Here is a 26,670-nt window from a genome sequence, read left to right as displayed (position 1 = left end):
ATAAAAAAAAAAAAAAAAACTGAGCACTCATTTTTTTTTTACGCATGAGTACTAAAATCATGATTAAGAATAATAGTAATATTATAATTATGATATCTTAATATCTTAGAGTGGTCTAAAAGTTACTCGGGCAGAAACAAATTTTCTTCATTAGCTTTTTTCTAATTTTTTCTTCTTTTTTTCATGTAATTTCTGGCCCACCATATTATATGTATTAAGGTTTATATTTATTCCGGTTCCATCCAATCGACGTTGGCCCACGTTGGAAGATCCGTTTCGTAACTCCATCCTGGTCCCTAAAGACATACAACAAAACTTATGTGAATAAAATTGTTATTATTTTAGCATTGAGAATATGTTTCGTAAAGTAAATTGTGATAATATTATTCGGTATGGTGAGTTCAAAATCTGATGGAAAAATTCGTTTGCAATAAATTGTGAGCCACTTTGGTTTTGTTATTAATTATGTGCGCGCAGTGACTTGGGTTTGTAGCTTATAGGTTTTACGCGTTGTAAGTGTTCCGGAAGAACTTGATGAAGTCTTAATGCTGTTTAAATATTATTCTATTATGATGGTGCTAAACACCGGAATAGTCAATTATATAAGTAAGCTCGTTGTCTCTTTAAACAAAAAAATAGTTTCAAGAACTAATCCCAAAAGTGTTTTCAAAACATTTTCAAACACATAATATTTAATATGTACCTACAAGAACTTTCGTTCATTTTATTAAGATTTGCGGTTAACGATAAAATTTCTGGTGCACATTTCATGAACAAGAAGTAGTTTAGTAAACCCATTCATGCAATGACAATCAATATAACTGTCGTGTAGTAATATTTCAATGAAATATCATCATAAAAAATAACTATTATAATGATCTGTATCACCAAATTACATTATAATGTTTCCTCTACACTCTCGCGAGCTCGTCTTGCCATGAAATTGAACGAGGCGAGGTGAAGCGAGTAGTTTCATATTCTCGTCAAAGCGACGAGAGGCAACCATCTACACTCTTGTTTTATTAATTTTGTCTGACTCCTGATATAATGGACGCCTTTTTTTCTTAAATGCCCGTGAAATATCATAAGGGTTGAATCCCATAAAATAGGTTGAGATTGATATATTCAATTTTATTGGTATTTCGTTTGTCAAATTATAAATTTTTAAATAATAAAATAATACGTAATTAAAATATCCAAAACGAAATAATAATAAAGAAAACCAAGACCAAGACAAATAAAACTGATAATTAACACTGATGAGTTGCAGGGTGCGCGTGAGAGTGTAGTTGGTACTCTTAGTCTCGTGTCCTTTGACTCGCGCCGTGGAGCATACACAAGGCGAGGTGAGAGGAGACAAGGCAACACATGTGCAATCTCATGTGCCCACGGTGAGAGTATGGAGAATAATGCACAAGTATCGGTATATATTTTATAGCTATTCAATTACTGATAATCTTAATCTTATCGTGTAAGTACCTGTTGTACATTGGTCATTAAAGCAAGATGCACAGAAAAAAAAACTACTCGTAAACGTGTTTTGTTTATTGTATTACAAGTTTATAACATTCAATTCGCGATTATATTAAAATACAATCTATATACTCACTTATCTAATCGTGCATTACACAGTATTATTAAGTTTACTTTTTCCACCAAAAAAAAAAAAAAAAAATAATAAGACTCTAGAACTACTGGTATGATGTAAGATTGAAAATATTTTAATTAAAAATTATTAGTTTTTGTTCATATATTTTATTTTTATACTTTCATGTGTACCTAATATTTAATTTATAATATGAAATATAAGAGTTGAAAATTAAAGATAACTTTGAGAATACTTAATAATTACCAGCAATTACTCGTAATACGCATGTTTGGCTAGTATTCCTTCTTTTTTTTTTTTTTGTAAGAACCGTTTAATTCAAGAGTAGGTATGTATATGGTGTTGTGCATACATATAGTGTCGTATTTTATATAATTGTTGGGATGACGAAAAATAAATTTTTAACTGTTAAATGATAGGAAAATAGTTTATGATTAAACACAATACATATCTTGACTGTTGGGTTCACATTTTACGTTGTATTTTTTATATGTGCGAAACATAGATTAGATATGGGATAGAGCTGCAACTAAAGGAAGAAATGGAAAATAATACTAATGGGCTTTCACATTCGGGAAATATGATGTACAATAGATTCGTGTTCTCAGGATAATTCCGGTAGAACGTGTGCGCGTGTCCGTGTAAGAGTATAAAATACGATAGGAAAAAAATAACGGTTGAGAACACATTATTAATCCAATGTGACTATTATACGTCGGAAATGTTTTAATTTTTAACCGAGAAAAGTGCTTGTGAATACTATACCGAAAATAGGTGTCAAATATAATCACTGAGCAGATACAAACACAATCGAGTGGAAAAAATAGTAAGTATTTTGATTTGTATCATGATTTTGAGAAAGAATAAATTAAGGAGACTAGAAAACACGTCTCAATTGCCAGGGGAAACAATGATCGACTTTTACATGATTAACCGTTGTAATATTCAATACCAAAAATTAAAAAGAACTGAATTTATAATTTGAAGTAAAGTGTAATTTATTTTGTTGTGCTGAGAATTTATTTTACAGAACTCAATAGCGAAGAAAGTTGTCAAATACAGCTTAACGAGATTACCAACATTTTCAAGCGATTAGACTTACAATACACAGTCAAGAAAGCCCGTAGGTCATTGGGAGTTATAAAATAAAGTATAAATAATTATTATTTAATACGATTTTTAATTTGTTTTAAAATTTACATCTCAATTACAAGTATACCAATTAGTATTAAACTATATATTATATCTAATTTAAATTTCCATATTCCAATTTAATACCATTGTACATTGTTTAGGATTTTTTTTTTTGTATATGTAATAAAAACGATATTCTGGTCATATTATTTGAAATTAAATATAGTTTTAGATAAAATATTACTAAAAAAATGATGTATGTCTTATACTTAAGTTTTCGTATTTGTATAAATCAAGTGTTATAAATTAATTTGTTTATAGGACTAGAGAAGACCGAGATAAAATTATAAACAGAAAATAAAAATAATATTTAATATGATCATTTTCTGAAATAATACTAGTTCGGGGTTTTTCATGTTTTTCATGTTTTTCACTTAATATCAAATGATATAATGATAAAATAATACAAATTGTATGGCTGCATACTAGTTGTGTTCCAAAGATATGCACGGAATAATATGTTATATAATCCGAATTGCGATCCCAAGTTTTTTATTAGTGCAGACGAGTTCCGTATAAAATTATTATGTTTAAAACAAAGAATTTAAATCAAAATGTTTAAAATTGTTTTAAACTATTTGATAAATCATAAACGTTGTTTAAAACTATTTTTTTTAATTAAGTGTTTTAAACTCATTTTTAAATAATTTAGAGTTAATGTTAAGACTATGGGATATATATTACATTTTTAGAACCTTAGAAATTAGGATATAATAAATAATCGTACTAATTAAAATAATATTAAACTATTTTAAAAATTTTAAGTTACGAGCAGTGGCGATGCTACAGGGAGGAAGACGAAGATTCATCACCAGACGTAAATTTGTAGGCAGTGTAGTTTTTATAGTATATAATCTTTTATTGACTACTAGTTTGATATTTTTAACTTTTTAAATGATAATACGTTTAAGTCTTAATAAGTATGATTGCGTGATAATTATTTGAAACAAATTGTAAGAAAGGGTATTTGATTTTTGGTCAATGAGAAGACGTAATTTTAATATTTTCCCCGGGAGTAAATATTACTAGTCTCCATCTCTGGTTACGAGTTACTATTAAGTAATTATATACACAACATATGAGGCACGAGTAATTAACTACTAGTAGTTATACAACAATCTCAATAACTGATTATATACGAAGACAATAGTTTTTGACCGTGTAGTCGCGACGCCGCGTAGGTATACCGCAATGTGTGTCTATTGATAAACTTTAGTATACCGTATATCCACAATTTAGATTATTAGTTTAATCTAATCTGGGGTATTACCACAGAATAGATAGAATAATAGATAATTGAAATAATACTATCATAAATCGTACATTGTACAATATTACTGATATGGAATTTATCGGGTGATGCTAGTGACCTTGTGGACTGTATTTCAGTGTTTCATAAGATTCTGTTAATCACAGATCGGGAATAACTTGCTTTTACACTTTTTTTAAACACTTTTAAAGATTAACATTTTAAAACAATTAAATACGAAAACACGAGATTTTAAAAAGAATATAAAACATAACAACTCTGGTTGCGGCTTGATTAATATTTGTAATAATCATCACACCTATATCATATTATCGTTCTTCATTTGATAATAACGACATCCAGCAATCATAAAATAAAGGTTTATAATATTATATCATTTTTATCATACATGTTATATTAAAAGATTTTTATTATTTCAAGATAATTTTCATTCTTGACTGATAAAATATAAGGACAGTATAATGTAGATATCAAAATACAAAATACAATACTTGTACCGCCAAGAAAATGTCACCATTTTTCTAATTTTGCTATACTAAAAAGACTTGAAAAGTATGTATTCAATTAAATACAAACTTACTAATAGTACTGATGCTATAGCTCTGTATAAAAATGGGAAGTACAATTTAGCTTAGAATGTATAATTTTACATTAAAAAAATGTTGACTTAGTATATAATCAATCTGCATTTCTATGTACCTCAAAATAAACTCGGGCAGTAATTCGTATGTAGTCCAAAAATACTTGAGCCACAATTCGGAAGAAATTTTTACCGTAAAACGCAACTAGTAGCCATTCAGTTATATGAAATATACGTGCTTTAATCTTTAGTTTTTAATTATACCAATACATAGTATTGAAAATTTAATCAATTTTTACGTGTTTCAACATTTTTTTCAAAATATTAAATCAAAGATTGAGTTAATAATTGATTTAAAAACCAATTTTGATAATTGAAAAATTAAGTAGCTATTAAAGTGAATATTTAATCCATTTTATCTCATGGAATGGCAAGAATGACAAATAATTGTAAAACTATTTTTAAATTAATTAGAACTCAGCAATATGGTATCTTGCGGGTAAAATAGTGTAGCTCAATAAAAGTATGATAACAGAGATTCTATGTGATTAATTAAAAAATATCTGAAATAAATAAATAAATGAAATAAACTACAGCGAATTGTCATCAAGTTTTTTTTTTTTTACTTTTTATAAGTTTAAAAGTTTCTTTTTGGAATCGTACGTTATTAAAATCATATAGTCCATTGTGGTTAGCTATAAAATATATTTTATTATACATAAAAGGAGTGGGAATAAAATTAAATTCCCAATATCAGTGCACAACGTTGTCTAATATTATATTATTGCTCGTCGTCTAAAATATACTCACACTATACTTCCAAGCGTGCAAGTACATGATGAGGTCTTTTGGTTTTGGGTCCCTGAATTTCACTCTGCACTCGTAGCAATGAGGGTCGTATGTGAGTTTTTCCGCATCGAAATCCATGTCCGGCACGTCTTGTCCTGTCTGCGTTGACACGTTCAGCGCGTTGTCGTACTGCATTAGTGCCCGATTATTGGTCTGACTGCCTTTCGTCTGCTGTTGTTGTTCCACAGTTGACGACTCGTTTTTCTTGAAACCTTGAAAAAATGAATTTCAAACACATATTATTGTTTAGTTGAACTAACATTTAAATAACTTACAATTCTTATAATCGAGTTAACAGTTATGTTTTTGCTATCGGTAAATGATGCTTGTTTCATCTCGAAAAATAAATGCATTTTAGTCACATGCGATCTAAATGATTCTTATGACTTATAGTAAATGGATCGAATTCAAATACTTATGATATAGATTTTTACATAGAATAATTGTTAATCGTATTAAATAAGTTTTGATAATAATTATTATTTTTAAGTCCGATAAATTATTTTTTTTACCAAAAATTTCAGTGTAATTCATCACATACAAGTATGTGTATATTTATATTAAAAACAAAAATATATACTTTTAAATATTTTTTATTTATGAAATAATCTACATCGCGCTGTCAAAATAAAATAATTATTTTTTTCTTTAACTCGGAAGAATTTGATTGAAAAAGCCACATTTCACTGTCGAGATAAACTTTAATGAACGTACTTGTATACATTTATTACACTGTATCATTTGGGTTCAGTAAAAATATATTTATGAGGAAAATAGTAGAACGTCATATTATAAGTGGTTAAAAAAGAATACGAAATTTGATCTCCAAATTGTTTTTCGTATTATTCTTCCTGTCAGTTTCTTATTTTACAAAATTATTACTCATTTCCCATAGATTCCATAAGATATTTGATACTATTTGACTGTATATTTCTATTTATACTATGGGGAAAAAAAATTGCTATCAAGGCCATATTTGTAGGGGGGTCCAGGAAGTCTAGATCCCCCCGAAATTTCTTCAATATTTTACGAATGTTCAAAATACTTATTTATTTTTAATAACAACATAAATATTTTCAGTAAAAAATGACTTAAGCTCCATTAATTGACTGCTTTTAATTTTATATCATAATATCATATGAAAATATGATATTAATTTTAATAAAAGAAGATTCAATTTTTTTCTGTTTTATTTTTAACCAAATATCAAAAATTAAAATCTAAATTCAATAAAATTATAATATACATGTTTTGGAGCACTCCCGAAAAATTTTTCTAGATACGGCCTTGTTTGCTATTATAAATATATATACGTATGTGTTTAGAAAATTTATAAATTACTTTTATTCAATATTGATGTTTTATTTAAGTAGGCCAATTTTTTTGGAATCCGAAGAAATACAAAATAAAAATAAAATAAAGAAAAACAAATAATATATTATACTCTCTTTTCTTTTTATTGATTTAAGTTTTTTTTAATTTGTTCATTTTAATGAATTGTTAATTCAATACTTTCAATTACATTTCAAATTAATTGAAATGTATGTCAATTTCATAAAAAAGTAATTAATTTTATTATAGTAAGAAATAAACATTATATTTATCATACATTTCTAGTTTAGACAAATAATTGTTAAATTAATATTTTGACAATATTATATGTTATGTTGTAAGACGGTTCGTATTATAATATTATCAATGATTAAATGTTTAAAAATTATATTATCATCAAATATATTTTGTTGAATAAAAATTATTACAAGTATTTATTACTTTAAAAAACATTTTATTAATAATGTTAAACAAAATTTTTAAATTGCTATTGAATGATTGAAAGAGAATAAAAACAACTTATTAATTATTTTAAACAAAATTATTATTATTTACTATCTTATAAATTTAGTGATTTAAAATATTTCAGTTTAATTACATGTATTGCCTCTAATATTAATTGCATATATATATATACAATGTCACTTCTATGTATTTGTTTTTAAATGGAATGCAACAAATAATTTTTCATAAAAATATGGTTCTATATCCGTGTTATTAAGAAATATATGTGTTACTGGACGCTTTCAAGAATTTCAATAATAGAAAAAAAGATTTGAAAACACAACAGCTATACAATGAAGTATATAATACATCTCCGTTATATAACTAAAGTACTGTCCAAAATAATTTTAAACAATGAAACAATAATAATGTTCATAGAAAATGTAGACAGTATCGTAATGAATATCACAAAATAAAGCCTTTCTTGCGCTGTTATTATTATTATTTTTTATTTAATATATTTTGGAAGTGCACATAAATAATTTTTTATGTTAACGTGTTTTGTTTTTTTCGCTTTTTATATCTCCGTTTCGTTCAACTGCATTTATAATTAAGGCGAATAAGTTCATTTTGTTCGGGATTTTTACTTGACAAATTCAAAACATATTCCCACTCGATGTTTGATAATTTTCACAATAAAGCGTAATATAGTATATGTTACATACATGGTTTTATAAATTATTAACATAGAAACGATTAATCTTGAAGCATGTGAAGCGTAAAATTATATCGGTCATGATGTTGCAAAAGACTAATTTTTATACTTTAATGCATCACTTAAATCTATTGTTGAAAACGTTAAAAACATACGGTTAAAGTATATTTAAATAAAAATGTTAACGCAAAAAAATACAAAATGATTACCAAAGAATTTTTCATAGTCATTTAATGAATAAAAGTAACCTCCCTCAAGTTGTGGCACTCTCAAACCTTAACCCTCAAACACATAATGACAGAAATCAGTAAACATTAATACAACAGAATATGTGTAAATATACTTGAACAATTATTAGTCAATATCCAAACTTTTGAAGTTACCATCGACTTTATAAAAACAGCGGAACTGTAAAATAATCCTTAGAAAGTCTTATTATAATTAATTATTATTTTTAGATTTAAATTGTTTATATTTTTATTTTTCTCTTATTTTTCTACACATAATATACTCATAATCTTAGTAGATTAGTGGAGTTAAAATTTACGATTTTTGTTATGTTATTAAATCTTATTCCCAGAGTGGCCAAATGATATCGTAGTTTATTTTTGAATAATAAAAAATAACAAACCATTTCAAAAAAACATTAAACCATAAATTAGTACACATTGCAATTTAATTGGATTTAGTTATAACGGGCTCAAAGACTCCGACATAAATTTTAACTTTTGGACTCTGATTAGATAGTTATTATATGTCAAATTTAATACAAAGTATTTAAACAACTATACAATTAATTAAAATGATTAATAACCCGATCGTTAATAAATTAAATTATGAGACGATTAATGCGAAATCTAGTGGTTTTAAATAGACAACAATAAATTTAACTTCACCGGAATCATTAACGATAAGTTCTTATGAGAAAATATAAATTATTCTTTGCTCCTAATCACAGTTCAATCGTATCTGTAACATAAATAAACTCCAAAAATCAATTTAGTCAACGATGTCTTTATGGTTACCAAAATGAGATATTCAGCATGCGTTACCGCATACTGACATACATTAAATAATTTGTTACCGTTACTTATATTATCAAAGGCGTAATAAACTTCATTGGACATCTAACTGATTTTTAATAGACGATTATTGGTCTCAACAGCTTTATTTTTTAGTTGTAAATCAATATTCATCCAATTGAAAATCTAAACTGACCCTCTAGAAAACTGAGTGTATACGGAAATTATTGGTTTGAAATAAAAATAAGTACATTATTTTTAATAATCTTGTTGATTTAGAAAAAAGTTTATGCAAAAAATAGGGATCTACAATATAATAAAATAGGACGGCTATTAAATAAATACAAATATTTATTTTAATTTATAATATTTATAAACTTTGACTACAAGTATCATTAGTTATCCTTAAGTTAGTTCAGGATAGATAAGTCAACCCACGGTAACTTAAGCTATAGGGTATTTTGATATAAGACAAAAATCAATAAGCAGCCTGCTTTATATAAGCCTTACTTCTCTCTCCCTCTGGTATGGTAAGAAGATATCAGATTTACGATATGTAATGATTTCGGTGTAAATCATACTGAGTATTTCAATAATAATAAAGAACGAGAAAAATCTCCATAATTACATCCACGTCCATGAGATTCTAAACATAGATCTAACTGAAAATACTAGTTCACTGTAGTACATGTTATACATATTATCTTAAAAAGTTAAGCTTATGGCATCGAAAATAAATCGTCGATTATAAAATTTACGTAAGTGCAAAATTAATATCGTAATTGTAACTGTAAAATTGCTGTGATTTTATTGTCGATTCGAATTGTTATAGATGCCGTGAAAGTATTTAATAGAAATAAAATAGTTGACGAAGAACATTTTTAAAAATATATCAACGAACAATGTGCTTGTTGGTATGGATATATTAAGCGTCGTACTCACATTCAAATAGTTTGTAAAATATCATTTTTCTCCCAACTACGATTTCTTTTAAATAATTTTAGGTACATAAAGTTGTATGTGAAACAATACAAAGGGTTATTAACGCGGTTGTTTGTATATAATATTTGTATACGCATAAATATGTTTTTATTTTTAATAATTTTATGGTAAACCTGATCTAAGCACGTGATATTTAAGCTAAAAACCATTGCAATATAATATAGTTATGATGCGATAATGAACAAGTTATAAACATAAAGAATTGGAAAAACACATACTTCATTAAAAAATAGCATGACATTATCAGACGATTAAAATAAAAATCTTATTTGTTTAAAGACGGAACAACGATATTTCTTTGGTTCTGTTAACAGGCTTTTCAAAAGTTAATACGAATATTTCATTAAATAAAAAATATACGTTGTATTGTACCGTTGCACATTAAAGCTATTATATTGCCTATACCACGCGCCGTTCTAAAACTATTCTGACGAGTGAGCAATAATAATAATTATTATATTGTTATTCTTAAATAATTTAAAGAAAAATCTCAGTATTCTCACGCGAGGACTTTTTTTAAAACGATCGAACAACGTAAAATAATCAATGTTAGTTACTATTATTAAAACTAGTCACGAGTATTGTCTTTTGTTCTCTTAGAAATCAGATATTATTTTACTTGTCGCACTACTACTCCTTTTCCTCGCCGAATTTATGTAAAAGCAAAATAAAATACAATATTGTTTCGCACTAAATTATGTTATGGTAAAATTAGAAATATGGTTTACCATTTTAGTGTTCGTATATGGTACAATATATTGTATGTATCGTATCTTTACTTTATATTTATATTTATTATAATTATTTATTTATTTTTTTATCTCTAAATAACTCGAATATTTATCTTATTTCCTACGTCACTGTGGCTCCGCAGGTTTTTGGGAATTATTCATAAATGTAAAAGTGAAGCGCAATGACTTTTAAAAAAAATAGCTGGATTTACTGGGTCCTGGAAAATACTAATAACTCGCACAGAGGCGTTTCCTGGTTTTTTAAATTGGAAGTAAAATAAAACTTAACGTACATTAAAATTTATTATATTTTAATTACTAAACCAAAAAAATGTATTTATATTCTAATTTCATTTTTCTTTCTTTTATAATAGAATTTATTTGTAATTTTCTTGCAAATGTATTTACCTTTGAACATCCACAAATTCAATCTGTAATACTGCATGGTGCTCTTCGAAAATGTCTATCGCAATTATTTCATTTTTCATTTTACAGCTGTAGTATATTCAGTTCAGGCTGAGGTCTTTCATAAAAAATTATTTTTTTTTTTGTTTTCATCGTATAAAAATATAAAAAAGCCCTTTTTGAAGTATTTATATATGTAGTATATTATAATACAACAGTTTATAGATTGAAAATAAAATAATCAACAGAGCGGACTGCCAAGTGTATAGTGAAAATGAAGACGTTTTATCAAAATCGAATACCTATACTGGGTAGTCGTTAAACACAATAATAACCTCTTGCAAAGGTAAGACTACTAGGTATGAATTATACCATCTGTTCCACGTGACGTATGTTTTTTATCACAATGATGTTTGATTTTATTCTAAGCAAAACATTGGAAAATATTTAACGACTTGAAATTCTAATTTTAAATATATTTTATTTATTTTTGGGTGTTAATGCACAATTTATAAGGACTGATTAAACGTCATTGATCTCCCGGGATACAAAATGTTACTTATCGATAAACAGATCATGACGTGGATCTCAAAGTATACAATGCCACACAGGACATAGAAACAAGCGGATTTAGTGTTATTTTTTACAACCCGTTATGCGGTGACAATGAATTCAGAATAATACAGAAAAATTACTGAGCGCAGATTATATTTACGTTAATTATTTGATATAATATTCAAAAAAATGATAATGGCTCAAATTCTGGCTGGGAAAGAGTTTTAGTGGCGTTGGACGATCGGCACTAAGTAAAACATTCTTACAAATGCACTGGAAAATACCATATTATTAAACGGTTCACTACAAAAATAAGAAGTAAATAGCCAATCGTAGAAAGATTTTGTATTAGTCGTCCAAATATATTTTAAATTTTCCAGTGCAAATTGTAAAAGTATAAATACAAAAGAATTGGACAACCTTTTCGAATTTTTTGGTGACGATGATTTTTAATAATCGAAACGATTATTGTCAACGGTTTAGATCAGTGGTGGCCATAAAAAAATGAATTCTAAATTTTTTTTTACGTAAATGCAAAATATTACAGTTATACAAATAAGTGCTGTAATATAGAAGACTTTTGCGGGCCAGATATTAAATGATGGTGGGCCAGAGTTGGCCCGCGGGCCGTAGTTTGGCCACCACTGGTTTAGATTAATACTTTATGACCATTTCGAATTACGCGATTAATGCTTAGAATTTTAATTATGGTACGTAATGTTCACAAGATCGGTGGTTGTATATCTTATAGTACTTAACACGTTCATGTTATGTAGTACAACCGGTAGCATATTGCATGGGTACGTCGGGACGATATCGCTGATATATCCGTCGTACTCGTTAATCATAAAATAAAATATTATTAAATACTGCCACGTTATTTTCTACTCACCCGGCGGTGTCTTCTTTCCCTCGTCCACGACGTCGACGTCTTTCAATATCGGCATCAGTTCTGAGTCGCCGTCCATACCCAACCAGTTCTCGGCGTTGTGTATGTTGATCAAGTCGTGAATCAGTTGCTCGTCCGTCTTGCCGATGACGCCACCGCGACCCTTTTCCGGTCCGAATACCACGTGGTTGTACAGCGGATCGTTTTTAACGGGGAACCCTAGGTCAAACGAATGCGCGTTCCGATTAGCATTATATTTTTCGAAGTTAACCACGACCGGCTCCTGTAACGAACGACTTATACGAAGAATCATTGGAAACGCTCTGGATAATAATGATCGACGAACAAATCGGGTATATAAGGACTCAGGACAATACAGACTCGAAACGATTGATAGGATATGAGAAAAATCTTTGGACTTACCTAGGTATTGTAGGTGAACCCTGATCTGATGCATGCGTCCCGAATGTGGGAAGCACAGGACCACGCTGATGTTGGTCTTCTCGTTGTAGCCGACCAATTGGAATGTCGTTGAACACGTTTTGCCCTTGCTGGACACCTTGCACACGCCAATCTTGTAGCTGACTACTTCGATTGGATGATTGCACTCGATCGTTTGCCTGCATTCACATACACGTCCAGTATTCACAATAATATTGGAATGCGGTGTGGCCAGAGAACTAGGTGTGGCCGAATAAACTATGGCTTTCCCCCATAGGTCGGATTTTTCATAAGAATATTGTCATGTAATTTAAATATGGACAATTGTAACTATTAGAAATTTCGATTTTGTTTACCATTGTCTACACTCCTCCCTTTCTGCCACATTCCATTTTAGAGCCCTGGCTACACCACTATAACAAAGGTAACGCGTGCTACAGCGACTAGAGCTAAAACGCTCTATGGATATATTATAATACGATACGTAATAATATTATATTGCATATTTGCGTAGACTCACTCGGGAAATTTTCCTTCGACTCGGCAAACGTACTGTTTGTTCACCTGTCTGTTGCGGATTTGCGCCTCCATGATTCGGGCGTACCGAGGTGTTCTTCCGAACATCAGCAAGCCACTGGTCAACCTGTCCAGACGGTGTATGGTCCTGAGGTTTCTCAGATTATGTTCTTTGGCCAACACAAATACCACCGTGTTGTGTCGGTAACGACCGCACGGATGAACCTGTTGGTATGAAGTGAAGACGCTATTTAGTATTATTTAGTATGCGCGGACGGACCGTTTCCAGATTATCATAACCTTTGCATTCCATCCCTTATGCGCGCGCGTGTTTCGACTGAGTAACACGAAGAGATTCTACAGCAAGTACGAAAAAACAAAACGTCACCGTGAAAAAAACGAAAAAGACCATTTTATAATAATTGGGTCAGGTTTGTTTGTTTGCATCACGTTTCGTCGAAAACCCACGTCGTGTGCGCTACAATAGCCAATTCATTGCGTTTTTGCGGATAAATCTGATTGGTACGAAAAACTTGAATGGGTTTGTATTCCCCAGTGAAGTTCAAATACTCGTTCATTATAATTAGTTTTTTCCTCTAAAACTGTTCGATTCGTTAACTACACTACAGTTTGTCTGTTGTCGTCGAAATAAATCTCATTCACCTGCGCTCCATTCAGATCTGCTTGTAACATAGCTTATAAATCGTAGAAACGTTGCACTTTAAATTATAACGGAAACAATAAGATGTAAGACGCATTGAAATACAAAAATTTTACAAACAAAAGCGGTTTAACCTAAAAATTGATTGTTGAACATTTTAACTGAGTTCAACGAAAAACACGTTCGGATCGAGTAAAATGTTTCGCGAGCTAGGTACGAGCTTGATTGACGATGAATTAAGGTATCATAGGAATAAATGTCTCTTTTTTCCAAAAACGTGAAATTTATGACGCTAATGTTCAAACCAAAATGTTGCACTACTGATTCTAGCCTGTAGAAATAAATGGATTTCACTTGTACGCGCGCACGTCAAATACATTTTCTACAGACGAGTATATAACAGTTATTTTACAAATAAATCAAGTTACCGGAATGCTTGCAGGCTTGTTGACTACAACGATGTCGTCATCCATGTGCACGATCGTTATTGGCTCGTTGGTAACCGGTACTTCATGTCTGTAACATACATACATATCCCTCGTCAAAACGCTGTTAACTGGATGGGTATGGTTTACAAAGCAATACGGAAACGCGAAACCGGGATGGGTTAGGTCGGTAAGGTTAGCCCACGCCCAGGAAAAAAAGTGCATGTCATGTAATAATAAACGCTGGCACCGTATGCGATCGTCGTCAAAAACATCACATACTAATCACCGCCCATGACGATTATCAAGTGCTTGTTATTGCTATGAATCACGGGTCGGTGTCGATAACCGAATAACGAAAACGATTTTCTCGCCTTGAGTATTATATCACGTAAAAACAATTTTCCGCAGTCGTTAATCACATAGAAGACAATCTCCATTCCATGTTGTGAAAGTCAATATCGTCAATAGATAAATGTACACCGATTGTACGAGTAATATAAAATTTTTTTTTAAAAAAAAAAAAAAAAACGGTTTCGGTACGAAATCATAATTTAAAGTAGATTATCGTTAAGTCATATTTTAAGGAAACTGCAACAGTGGCTGTTTTTAGAAGTCTATGTTTTCGATCAATTGAACTCAATTTTAATTGCTATGAGAGTTTTGATACGATTAAATAATACTCCAGAGGTCGTTCTCGACATAACAAGAATTTACTGAATAAAGAACTATTTTATTTTCTATGCAGTCCATTAGATTGCAGTTTTAAAATGAATCTACAGCAATATGTTTTTGAGTTGTTTTTTAAAACTTTGTTATTTAATTACATATTATTTTAGTTTCTGCATAGATTATTCATAATGCTTCTATAGAATTTGGTAATTAAATCACGAAACCTGAATGGTCGAAAGAATATATAAATAATAATTATTGATATGTCGCGGGTTTTTTTTTCTGAATAATAGTGTTATTTTTTTTACGAACTGTATCTAGTAATTAAAAACTTAAAGCAAAATTTTACTTACCAAACTCATTAAAATTATAAATCATTTTTTCTACACGAATTATTGTTTTGAGTATTTTACGAAACTAAAAATAACCCATTTTATCGAAATGTAACCTATCCTGAACACGTTTTATGTTTGATCAACCAGTGTAAAACTTAAATCGTATTTATATTTTACGCATCCTAACAATTTCTGTTGGATTCGACAAAGTGAGAATGCGAAAAAAAGAAAAGAAAAAAAAATTGTTATGTTTGTAAGTCCAACACTTGTATCAGCAACATCGTAGTTAATAATATGTAGCAGCGAAGGATCATACGTTTCGGTGAATCGTTTTTTAAAGTACGGCCAAATCGCTATATATGTGAGTACAAATATACTATACATGTTTGCTGAAACTATCTAACGGAATTGAATATCGGAAGTATCAGAAGTAAACGAACTGAAAAAATAGAAACTTCTTCGGGTATTGCATCTGGGATAAAAACTCAAATTATTTGTATACGCACGCACATCTCGAACACATATTTTATTGTATGTAAATAAAAATACTATATATTCTATCGATAGACGTCATTATAGAAAAAATTTGATATCCAACACGATAAATTGTAACGTGCTTGGATGAAGATTTGGTAATCATTGAACTATCTTTGTCTACTATAATTGTAATTTTTTTTTTTTAGAGTATTACGAGTTTCATTTCGCTAAATTTTATACCATCATTTGTTATTCTTTAAAAACAATAAATGAACATTTAGTTGTATAAAATGTATACCATAAATTATTTGTTATTTTGAATATTTCTTTTTGAACAAGATCTTAGAAATCATGTGATTTAAAATAATGTCAATAATTTATTGTGGCAAAAGACAATAAATAATAGTAGTAAAAAGAAAATTATTAAGACAATAAGCAATAGGTGGAATAAAACATCCACCATACCAAACATATTATTTTAAATCTAAGCCTTATTGAGTAGTTTTGTGTCATAACGTGAGTCTTTAAAATGTCTTTACTATATCAATCCTTTTTAAAATTAAAAAATATAGCATTGAAACATTTAAAAATAAAAACTATTAATTCCGAACACAGTGAATCAAATCTTATTTTATTTTACTGTTATATAAATCCAATGTTTCGTGGTAATCGAGTACCAATTAAAACATTTATGGTTTAGATCAGGGATGACATAGAGGCATATACATTAGATCCAGCTCACTTAACCTTATTTTTTTTTTTGACATAATTTTCTTTTCAAAAATAGTTTAAAATTATTGACTTTTATAAACTAATAGGTAATTAATAATACAATGTATACAAAACCAATATTATTAATTTTTTGTATGAAAGAGACATAAAAGTAAAATTTGCTAAAAAAAAAAAAATAATAATACGAATATAATTATTTATTATATACGTAATGTATTTTAAGTTATGGCTATTTTAAGAGTTGAAATTAACCAACTGGTTTTTTTTTATGTTCTTAAACTTCGGTATGTGTTAATTTGATGGCAAAATATAGTAAAATTATTGTTACTTATATAAATGCCGAATTGTTATTTTGTTATAAGTTCGATGTTAAAGAAAAAAGAAATTATGTTTAGACGATGAGATATGAAAATTGAAAAATATATGCCAAATTTCTCATTCAGAAGGACTACATTAATCTTTTTACGAATGAAAGGAAATATGTTTCAATTCGCTTTACTCTATCACTTCTTTTGGTTAAGCAAGAATAAACCTAACACCATTATATTAATACTTTTAATGTAGGGAATATTATTTTTCATTATTATAAATAATACCACGACATTTATTATGAACGCAATTTTGCCGACTATCTCCACCTTTGGGTCGACTCATTTAACTTAGGTGCATATATTTTACATAGTTTGCTTTAAATTAAGTTTAAACTCGAAACTGCCTATACTTGTTTTTATCGTCTGATTTATTAGTTTACGCGTCGGGTTCAAACACGTATTACTGCGGCTTTTAGTTAAACATTATTATAACATTATAATATTTATATATTTGTATAGAATGGTGAACTTCTCGTATTATAATAATGTATATGTGTTGTTACAATGTTCGATCGATTTGTAATAAACAGTTAAGTAAGAAAAAAATGAAAAATGTTATATTTATGACACGGTGAAAACCTGTCCGAGACAGAATTTTATTATGTCAAATTGCGATTATTCCTTTTCGGCAACATGGTCATAGTTTCTCCAGTTGAGTTGCTAATAAAAAAAAATTATAAATTTTCAAATTCTATTGTTTAAGTTACGAATAGGTTTATAGGTAATGATTTAGTTTAAAGCAAGTCTGAGTTGTGGAAAAATGCATCATTATTTTAAACGAATATTATGAAATTACAAAATTTTTATTGAATTCCCGTTTGTGAATCACGATGCCTCGGGACGTAATTAGACTTTGTGTATATATTCTTCAAAGTTGACAGGTTTCTTTTTGGTCTTATATGTATATATAGGTAACCAAACTGATTGCTGTACTAATGCAATAACAGTGGATTTTCCCTGGTGGATTTGCTACCCCAAAAGTGACACGTGTAAGGGTTGTTGCGGTGACCAAGCGCTGTCTATCTTGCCGTCGAAATTTAATGTACTACACGCTGGACGGTCGATGCAGTAAATTAATGTATAGGGAAATTTTTTGAGCATCGATTCCTATATTTTATGCTTAAATTACGTATTTATTCAAATTAACAACTATGAAAAATGTTAGTAAACTTGTAAGATTATATTTTCCAAAATATAGATTGTTTTCATCACCAGTAAAAAGTGTCCTGTGGCAATATAAATTTTAATTTTTCAAATTGATATGACATTCATTTTATTATTATTACAATTTATTCATACAAATAATATCCATACTGTATATATACGCGTACCAATGTGTGCATTATATAACATATTCATTATTTGTGTAATTTGTAAGTTATAATGGTAAAAAGAAATGGTCAACCCTCTTATTATTTTAAATTTTTTGTATGCACTACTTACTATATTTGAATACTTCTAAAAATATTAATTCAACTTTATAATATAAAAAAAAAAAAAAGTAGTTATCATTACAGAAAACTCCTTAAGAGGTAAGAAAAATGAAATTTTGAAAAAAAATGATCTAATGTTGAGCATATATTTTCCGTAAGTCAGAATTCAAGTTGGTTCACAACTGAAGTATAAAAAAGGATAAATATGCTTAAGAAATCACACTGTATACGCGTGTAGTTAACGGTAGCAATAACACAGAGAAACTTACCTGTGCACTACGTTGGCCAACAGATCGTTATGTTTCAACTTGTATTGCGTGTCCACTTTTTGATAATTCACCGTCAACGAGCCGGATTTTATGCAACGTTCCTACGAATGAAACATACGTATTACAGTGCAAGTACAGTCGAGTAACATAATTATGTATTTAATGGTTTAACCCGTATGTTATTTCAATATTGGGATACAAAACATTTTGGTTAACTTTTTCCACCGCCAATCATTTATTTTAAAACGTTTATTCTGTTGTGCTATTAATATCCTAACCAAGTTTAGATTATGGAAGGATAGAGTATAAGAAATGTACAGATTATAATAATAATCACTCGCGAGAACAGAACAAGAATTTAAAACCTTTAGTTCGACAAAATATTATTCATAAGACCACTAGTTATCAGGACTGTGGTTATTTAAAAAATCATTTGAAATATTAGCGAAATTTTATAAAAAAAAAGGCGTTCATATTATATGTGTTAATGTACACAAACATGCAAAAGCTTTTTTTGAATACCTTTAATAACGTCTCGGTCGGGTAAATTAACGAAGTGACGTAATGAAGGTTCCAAAAGGGGAGTGGGACAATAAAGACTATCATATAATCTCAACTTTTGCTAATATTAATTTCATATTTTCGGTTTCAAAAACAAAACGCACATTATATATATATATATAAATAAATAATACAATTACAATCATTAACTCTAATCTCTTTGACTACTACCTACTGTCTGGTGGGTTCCGATTATTGCCCGGTCGGCTTATTTGCGGTACTTACGTATTCTTCGGCGGGATGAGCTCTGAACTCTCTAGCGAATACGTCCAGTATATTCTGATTTACCCATCGGCCCTTGGTAAATGTAGTGAATGTAAAATAGTATGGATAAACTTTTCGCAAACCTAAATAAATTAAGATGGAAAAAATTATAAACTTCTATGTGTTAAGAACTAACTGCAGTGTTATCTTTTTACCGTTTTCAATATAATACGATGTCTCATTGTATCTTTCATCGGTGAATCCAGGCCGTTTCGCTTTGAGAGCTTTTGTTTCCAATTTGGCCTATGAAATCATTAAAAAAGTTTAAATAATATTCTTACGTAATTTATAATTAATCGTCAAACATTATTGACTGTATTGAATAAACATTAAAATTGTTGTATAATATTGAATTATATTTGTCATGTTTTATTTTTTTTCTTGGATTCTTTATTAAATTAACTGTAATATTAGATATAGCGTGTGCAAATTAATGACCTTAATGTAAATGTAAGCATGTAATAAAAAATAGTGAGATTATTATAGTATAATTTTTTAACTTCTTTACTAGATGAATAATGTGTACATAAAAATTTGAATTTATTTATTCATTGAGTTTGGTGTAAGTATAAATAACTTATTACGGTATGTACATGTTTTACTTTTATTTAAAATGATTAGTTGATTTGATTGTTTGACAAATAATCAAGAAAGCTAAATTATGACTGTAATATTTCACCCTATTATATAGGTAAAATTCGCATTAACTTATAAAATTAATAAAAATGTGTGTTAGGAATGGCACAATTGAAAAATTTTCATCAAAAATAATATTGAATCATTCTAAAATATATATTAAATTATCATATGTAAAAAAGCATTTATTATACAGTTAATTAATTTTATGACTATTAAGTTAATCATATTTATATTCTATTAGTTATTAAATAACATTGATTATGTATTACTAAATCGTAGAACAAAAGACCACTTAAATATTCATTACAACAGTGTAATTGATTTTTTATACAAATACAAAAACTAATATTATACATAAGTTACTAAATTAACTACAAACTGGAGGAAATCATTGTAATTTTATCCCTACAAAAGAAAGTTCGTACTCTATTGAAAGAAAAAAATAATTTTATAATTTGAAATCAATATGAGCGTGTACTAAAAAAAAAAAATAAAAAAAAAAAACGGAAAATTTTGTGTTACGCTGAAATAGGAAATTATATTAAATTTTAATTTTCTATAAAAAATGCAAAACACTGTCATTGTTCGTGCATTACGTGTAAGTTAAGTGTAGTAGGTACATTCCTTGCGTTATATTCTGCTGTAGAGCATAGTTGTGTGCCATGGAATAATTTAGATTTTGACTTGGGTGTTAAATTAAGTTTCCAGCACATAACAAATGTAATGGAAAATAAAGTTGTTAAGGGTCATTACGGTTCAACGCCGATCGAACAATTATTATTTTTCAGTACTGCGAATATTGTGGCGACTTCTGATCTTGCAGAATCAATGCCAACATATTTTAACATTAAAATTAATTTCATTAGTATACATTACCAACGGCTGTTGAAATAGTAAAATGCGTTTATGATTACCCATAACCCATAACGATAAACCGTACATTAAAATTAAATCATAAAAAAGAAAAATCATTCAATTAACTTTAAATTTTCAAAAGAGTTTAGGGAATCCGTTAAGCGCATAATACAATCAAGTCTATTGTTATCCCGGTACATAATCAAAAAGTTTTAATAGCGCTCGCGGAGTTTGTTATTCTTTAAGTTAAGAAAAGAATTATTGTTTATTTTTCTGATGCGTTTGCTGGTAAAGTGTTTGTAATATAGAATTGTTGTGAACATTTTAAGTTTAAACACCATAAAGGCTATAACGAACTTTTCGTCTGATACGACATGAAAACCTCGCTGTTGCATTGAATCCGCTCTGCTGACGTAACGGCAAGATAAAGCCGAAACATTTGCCGATTTCGAACATTAAAATCAGATATATGATTTAAATGTTGTCTTTTAACAGAATATTTACAGAGAATATTAAATGTATTTCACGGGCTGTTTTGATATATTTTACACGCACAATTGTTGTATGTACCCGATGTTTGGCGGTTATATAATTCGATTCAAATACGTTCTTCGGAATTCACGAGCTAAATTTCGTAGAATATTATGTTGATAAAAAAACTGGACGAGATGGGCCGATCATAAAATATCAAAACCAAGGTAGACCGTAGAACATATACTGAGCATCAAATTTTGTTCAACAACCGCAATTTTTACATAGTATATCCATACGCATGCACACACACGGGGGAAAAAAGTAACCTTTGTACGTGACCAGATTCTTTTTTTTCTTCGAATAATAGCCGTTAATATTATAGATACGTGTACAGTGTACGCAGTTACACGAGTAATAAACGTGTTAAAATATCTTTTTTATTGTTCCTGGAGAATGGAGTGTTTACAACCCTCTCAATATGTTGATTCACCGTTTTGGAACGTGTGAGTGATTCAAAACTCAAAAACTTGTAATTCGTAAGTATCTCACGTGCAAAATCGTTTTATTCGTCATCACTTGAGCTCTACGACCGATCTCGACGAGGAGTTGGTTTTTTAAGTAGAAGATTTGTTCGTCGGCATTATACCTATAAAAATACACATTGTGCACCAAATGGTTTTATTTTTATTTGTATTCACCTTTGTCCCTCGAAATAAGAGTAAATGTGCCAAATGTTTTCCGGTGATTTTTTGAATTCGAATACACTGTAATTTTCAGGTTTGAGATGTGTCGTAAAAAGAAATATGTTTTGATTTCCACATTACCGTTTTTTAAAGAAATCTGTTACCGGGATCATTATTTTTTATAGCAAATCTTAATGAGAGAACTGCACTCATTGGCTAATGATTTCAAATAATCTCATTTTAATTAAAAACACTTAATTGATTATAAATATAGGATTATATAAAGGATATATAAACCGATAATCTACAGGAATGATAAATATTTAAATTATTGTACGTAATTTAACATACACACATTTTTATAATTTCGGGGCAACAGTTTTTTCATTTTTCATTTTACTTCAAAATCGGTCGGTCATACAAAATACAACAAGTTCCCGCGAAAACTTATGTTTCAGTAAAAATTTTTAAAAGCCTCCGACATTTATGTAACCTTTTGGCACAGTGATTGGAAGTAAGGTAAACTTGTTAATATATTATTTAGACGTTGCTTTGATCTGTAGGTTTATCATACGAAGCCTACATGGATTGGTTCTTGTGATTCATATTTATTCGAGTACTAGCAGTATTTATTCAGAGTCCTTGATTTATCCTTTTATATTTCAATGGAAATATTGCATAGAGTTTTAATTTTACATTTCTCCATAAGAAATAGTTTTAAAATCAGATATTGTTTACATAATATTTTTATTAGGCGCTGTCCTTATTTCTCACTAAAATTGTATGGCTCGAATACATTATTCTAATATGTGATAAGAGTATAGTAAGCCGGTAGATATCAAGCATTACGAATACATTATTAATTATTTTCATTTGTAATTTATCGAATGTTCTATAAACGTTAGCTTTTGCTCTACCAAGATATATATTTCTTAAATATATTTAAATATATTTGTCTAGTTATAAACTGATTCTTAACTATGTAACGATACAAAATACATTTTTGGTACACATTTCCACCTGTAAACTGAATTGTCCATCAATTGCAATTATGTAATTAGAACTAAAGATTACGAAAACCACTTAAATTCATAATAGATTCTCGATTGTAACAACAATAACTATACTACAAACAACAGGCGATTTTCATTTAAATATATACAATGCTATCAAAGTTAATCATATTTGTGCATGTTTGACGTGGGTTTTGACGTTGATAACCTTTCACTCAAACTAATTAATATGCTGGTTTAAAACGATGTTATATCGAACAGCAGATTCAAATTGAGTGTTTAAAAATTGTGGTGCATATCCATAGACAAATATTGCATATTTCACGTGACAATTCATCTCCATTCGAGAGAAAAACACGAACAGTTTTAATTCAATCGCACACATTCCGGCGCACTTATCTATATACTGATAACGATGGTATGTTCCATATAGTTGTTTTTATTTTTTCCACCATCGTAATTTCCCCATACCTTTCAGTTAGGTATTATTATAAGGCAGCGCTACGGTGAAATGTGCAACTCTCCGGTTCAATGTGTGTCCAATCATGTGTGAAATTATTATGATTTATCACAATACGTATAAGTGCACAATATATATATATATATATTATATATATGATAAAAATGATTTATTGGCTCTTGGGTTCCTAATGGAATAAAAACTAACAGTGGAGTGGTGATAAAACACGTATGATGATGAACGATTGAGAACTTCTAAGCAATCCATTTTGCGCGGAATGGCATCATGTTTTTGACATGATGAAAAACATTGAAACATTGAAACTTTTTTCCGCGATACACTTTTTCCCCTCAAATCCCATGTGCGATGTATATAATCATATACAGGTTGCGCTGCTGCTGATTGTTTCAAGAGTGCACCTATAAACATTGTAACACGCGTCTTCCCCTCAGAAACGTTTGGAACTGTGTTATATGCATGCAAAACGACAACCACTGCGAAAAAACATATATGAACCATGAAAAAAAAGCGGGGTGGATAGAATCGCACATATTTTTGGGCCTCCGAACGTCTTACTCACGTATTGCTGTAGTAATGTTTCACGTAAAACGGCTGTCGACAATAATGGAGTGCAAGAAATGGTTAACGAATTCTTATCACATTCGACTTATGTACGTAATGTGTGAGCCGGAGTTAGGAAGTGTTTTTTTTTTTTTTTTTTATCGGAGAATTCTGCGTTTATTGTAACATTTAAAGTTCAATAAGTAAATGATTTGTCGTTTTCTAGTAATCAGTTAAATATAAATTATTAAAACGTATGGATTTCATGCTGAACCCATATCAATATAAATTAAATAAACTGCAGTTCAAGCACTCGATGTCAACGCAACAGTTGTGCATTTTGAGTCCCGCAAATTATAATTTTATACCGTAATCACAAAGTTGATTGAGTGTATCTATGTGATATTTCTGCGCGGTTCGGTAGTGAATAATAACTTAAGGTCTGGGAGTAGGTACGAGACTGCGAAAATCAAATCAAATATGTATGTTTTTCGGTGCACGGACGGCGAACGATTCGAGTAAATATAATTAATTGTTCAATCAGTTCCCTTGGACACGATGATGACGTGTCGGCATGAATAACAAATGTTGAGATTTAATGTTATATAATTATTATGTCATCAAATGTCACAGACGATTGACTTCAGGAGCGTAACGGTCTGTGGCTTATAGACGCGATGCGATTAATGTCGAGTAAATTTAATCGATTGAAATAATAATAATAATAATAAAAATTTAGTGTGGATAGAAAACCTCGATTCGTTGCTCGTTTATAGATACACATTAATTACTTTCCGATTGAAAATATTCGCTGAACCGTCTGAAGGAAAAAAGCTTTTCTTCGTATACGAAAACGTTCTCGAAAAACAGTCAGCCTAGACGTATTTTATTATCACATGATTATATGGAAACATATAATGTTAATCAGAAAAATAATTGTATGGTATGAGTTATATCGGCAGACATCGATTGAATCTAATATTAAAATTCGCACCAAATTCAGTCGAGTGTATCACTATCAAAAGTAAGATCAAAACAATTATTAATGTTGATTGAAGTAATAGAAAATAATCTTGTATATTGTTACAATAAAATATTTTTAGAATATAACGTTCGAAAAACTGATTTTCATAATGTTATTGTTATTTTTATCATTGATCATTTTAATTTTAAAAACATAAAAACGTCGATAAAATTATTAGGTTGAAGGTGATGAACAAGATATATAACACAAAGCCAAAAATCCTTATAACTCATTCAGGTGAAACTGAAACACATATGTTTTATTATGATTATTTTATATGATACAAATCCCTTTAACAGTTTTATTTTTCATCGAACAATTTTATTTTAATATATAAATTAATAAACAAATACAGTAAAATCTCGATAAGACGAAATCGCTTGGGACCATGATATTTTTTCGTGTTAACGGGGTTTTCATCTTGATGGGGTTAGTTAATAGTATGTAATTTGAAACGGGAGCAAAATAATGTGCCGTTATACCGAGGTTTCCGTCTTACCGAAGTTCCGTCTTATCGAGGTTTTACTGTATATTATAATAAAATATATTATATTAATTATTATATTATAATAATAATAATAATTATATTAACCATATAATAATTTTTAATTTTTATTTAATTATTATTATTTTATTAAATACTATTTTGAATTTCTTTCGTAAACGTCAAGAAATTAAATCTTATTTTAATATTTATCAAATGAACAATGTACAAATACATATTTTAGTATCTAAATTTTGCTTAAAGGCATATTTTAATTTTTTTTTTTTTTTACAATATGTATTAAAGTATATATTATAGTGTTACAATTTATAACTGTAAAATTGATCGATTTGAAAAAAGGCATAACTAGTATCTATAGTACATTTCATAATAAATAACTTTTTTGTGAATATTTAGTGCATGATTAATTTGAAAAACCAAATACTTACTGAAATTAAATTTTCTAGAATAATCAATTATTATGAAGTAAACCGATGGTAAAAAAATTGATTTCCATTAAATACATAATGTATAGCATACTATTCACTATAAATATATAATATTTCGATTTATGTATATTATTAGGTAATTGAGATTAAATCTAGATTGAAACTCGAAAAAATATTAAAACTTCTAATATATGTAACTCTTTACTCATATTAAGTGCTAAAAATCAAGACAAATAATTAAAAAAATAAAAATAAAAACCACTATTAGAACTGTGAA

The 26,670-nt window shown here is 28.9% G+C and overlaps 1 protein-coding gene across 1 annotated transcript in view; it reads right to left on the bottom strand.

Moving 5' to 3' along the window:
• The window catches only part of LOC112687265 (RNA pseudouridylate synthase domain-containing protein 2-like), a 403,559-nt gene continuing 376,889 nt past the window's right edge, over positions 1–26,670 (bottom strand). The window contains exons 4-12 of the mRNA XM_025559920.1: positions 19,907–19,994; positions 19,713–19,834; positions 18,927–19,027; positions 14,641–14,728; positions 13,556–13,776; positions 13,018–13,214; positions 12,598–12,813; positions 5,461–5,711; positions 1–296 (exon numbers count right to left, since the gene is read on the bottom strand). Of these exons, the coding sequence (XP_025415705.1) occupies positions 228–296; positions 5,461–5,711; positions 12,598–12,813; positions 13,018–13,214; positions 13,556–13,776; positions 14,641–14,728; positions 18,927–19,027; positions 19,713–19,834; positions 19,907–19,994 (1,353 nt within the window). The 3' untranslated portion in view covers positions 1–227. The remainder of the gene's footprint in view (positions 297–5,460; positions 5,712–12,597; positions 12,814–13,017; positions 13,215–13,555; positions 13,777–14,640; positions 14,729–18,926; positions 19,028–19,712; positions 19,835–19,906; positions 19,995–26,670) is intronic.

Source organism: Sipha flava, unplaced genomic scaffold, assembly GCF_003268045.1.
Source record: "Sipha flava isolate LNK unplaced genomic scaffold, YSA_version1 0_pilon_pilon, whole genome shotgun sequence".
Classification (NCBI taxonomy): domain Eukaryota; kingdom Metazoa; phylum Arthropoda; class Insecta; order Hemiptera; family Aphididae; genus Sipha; species Sipha flava.
This window is presented reverse-complemented; position numbering and strand designations above follow the sequence as displayed.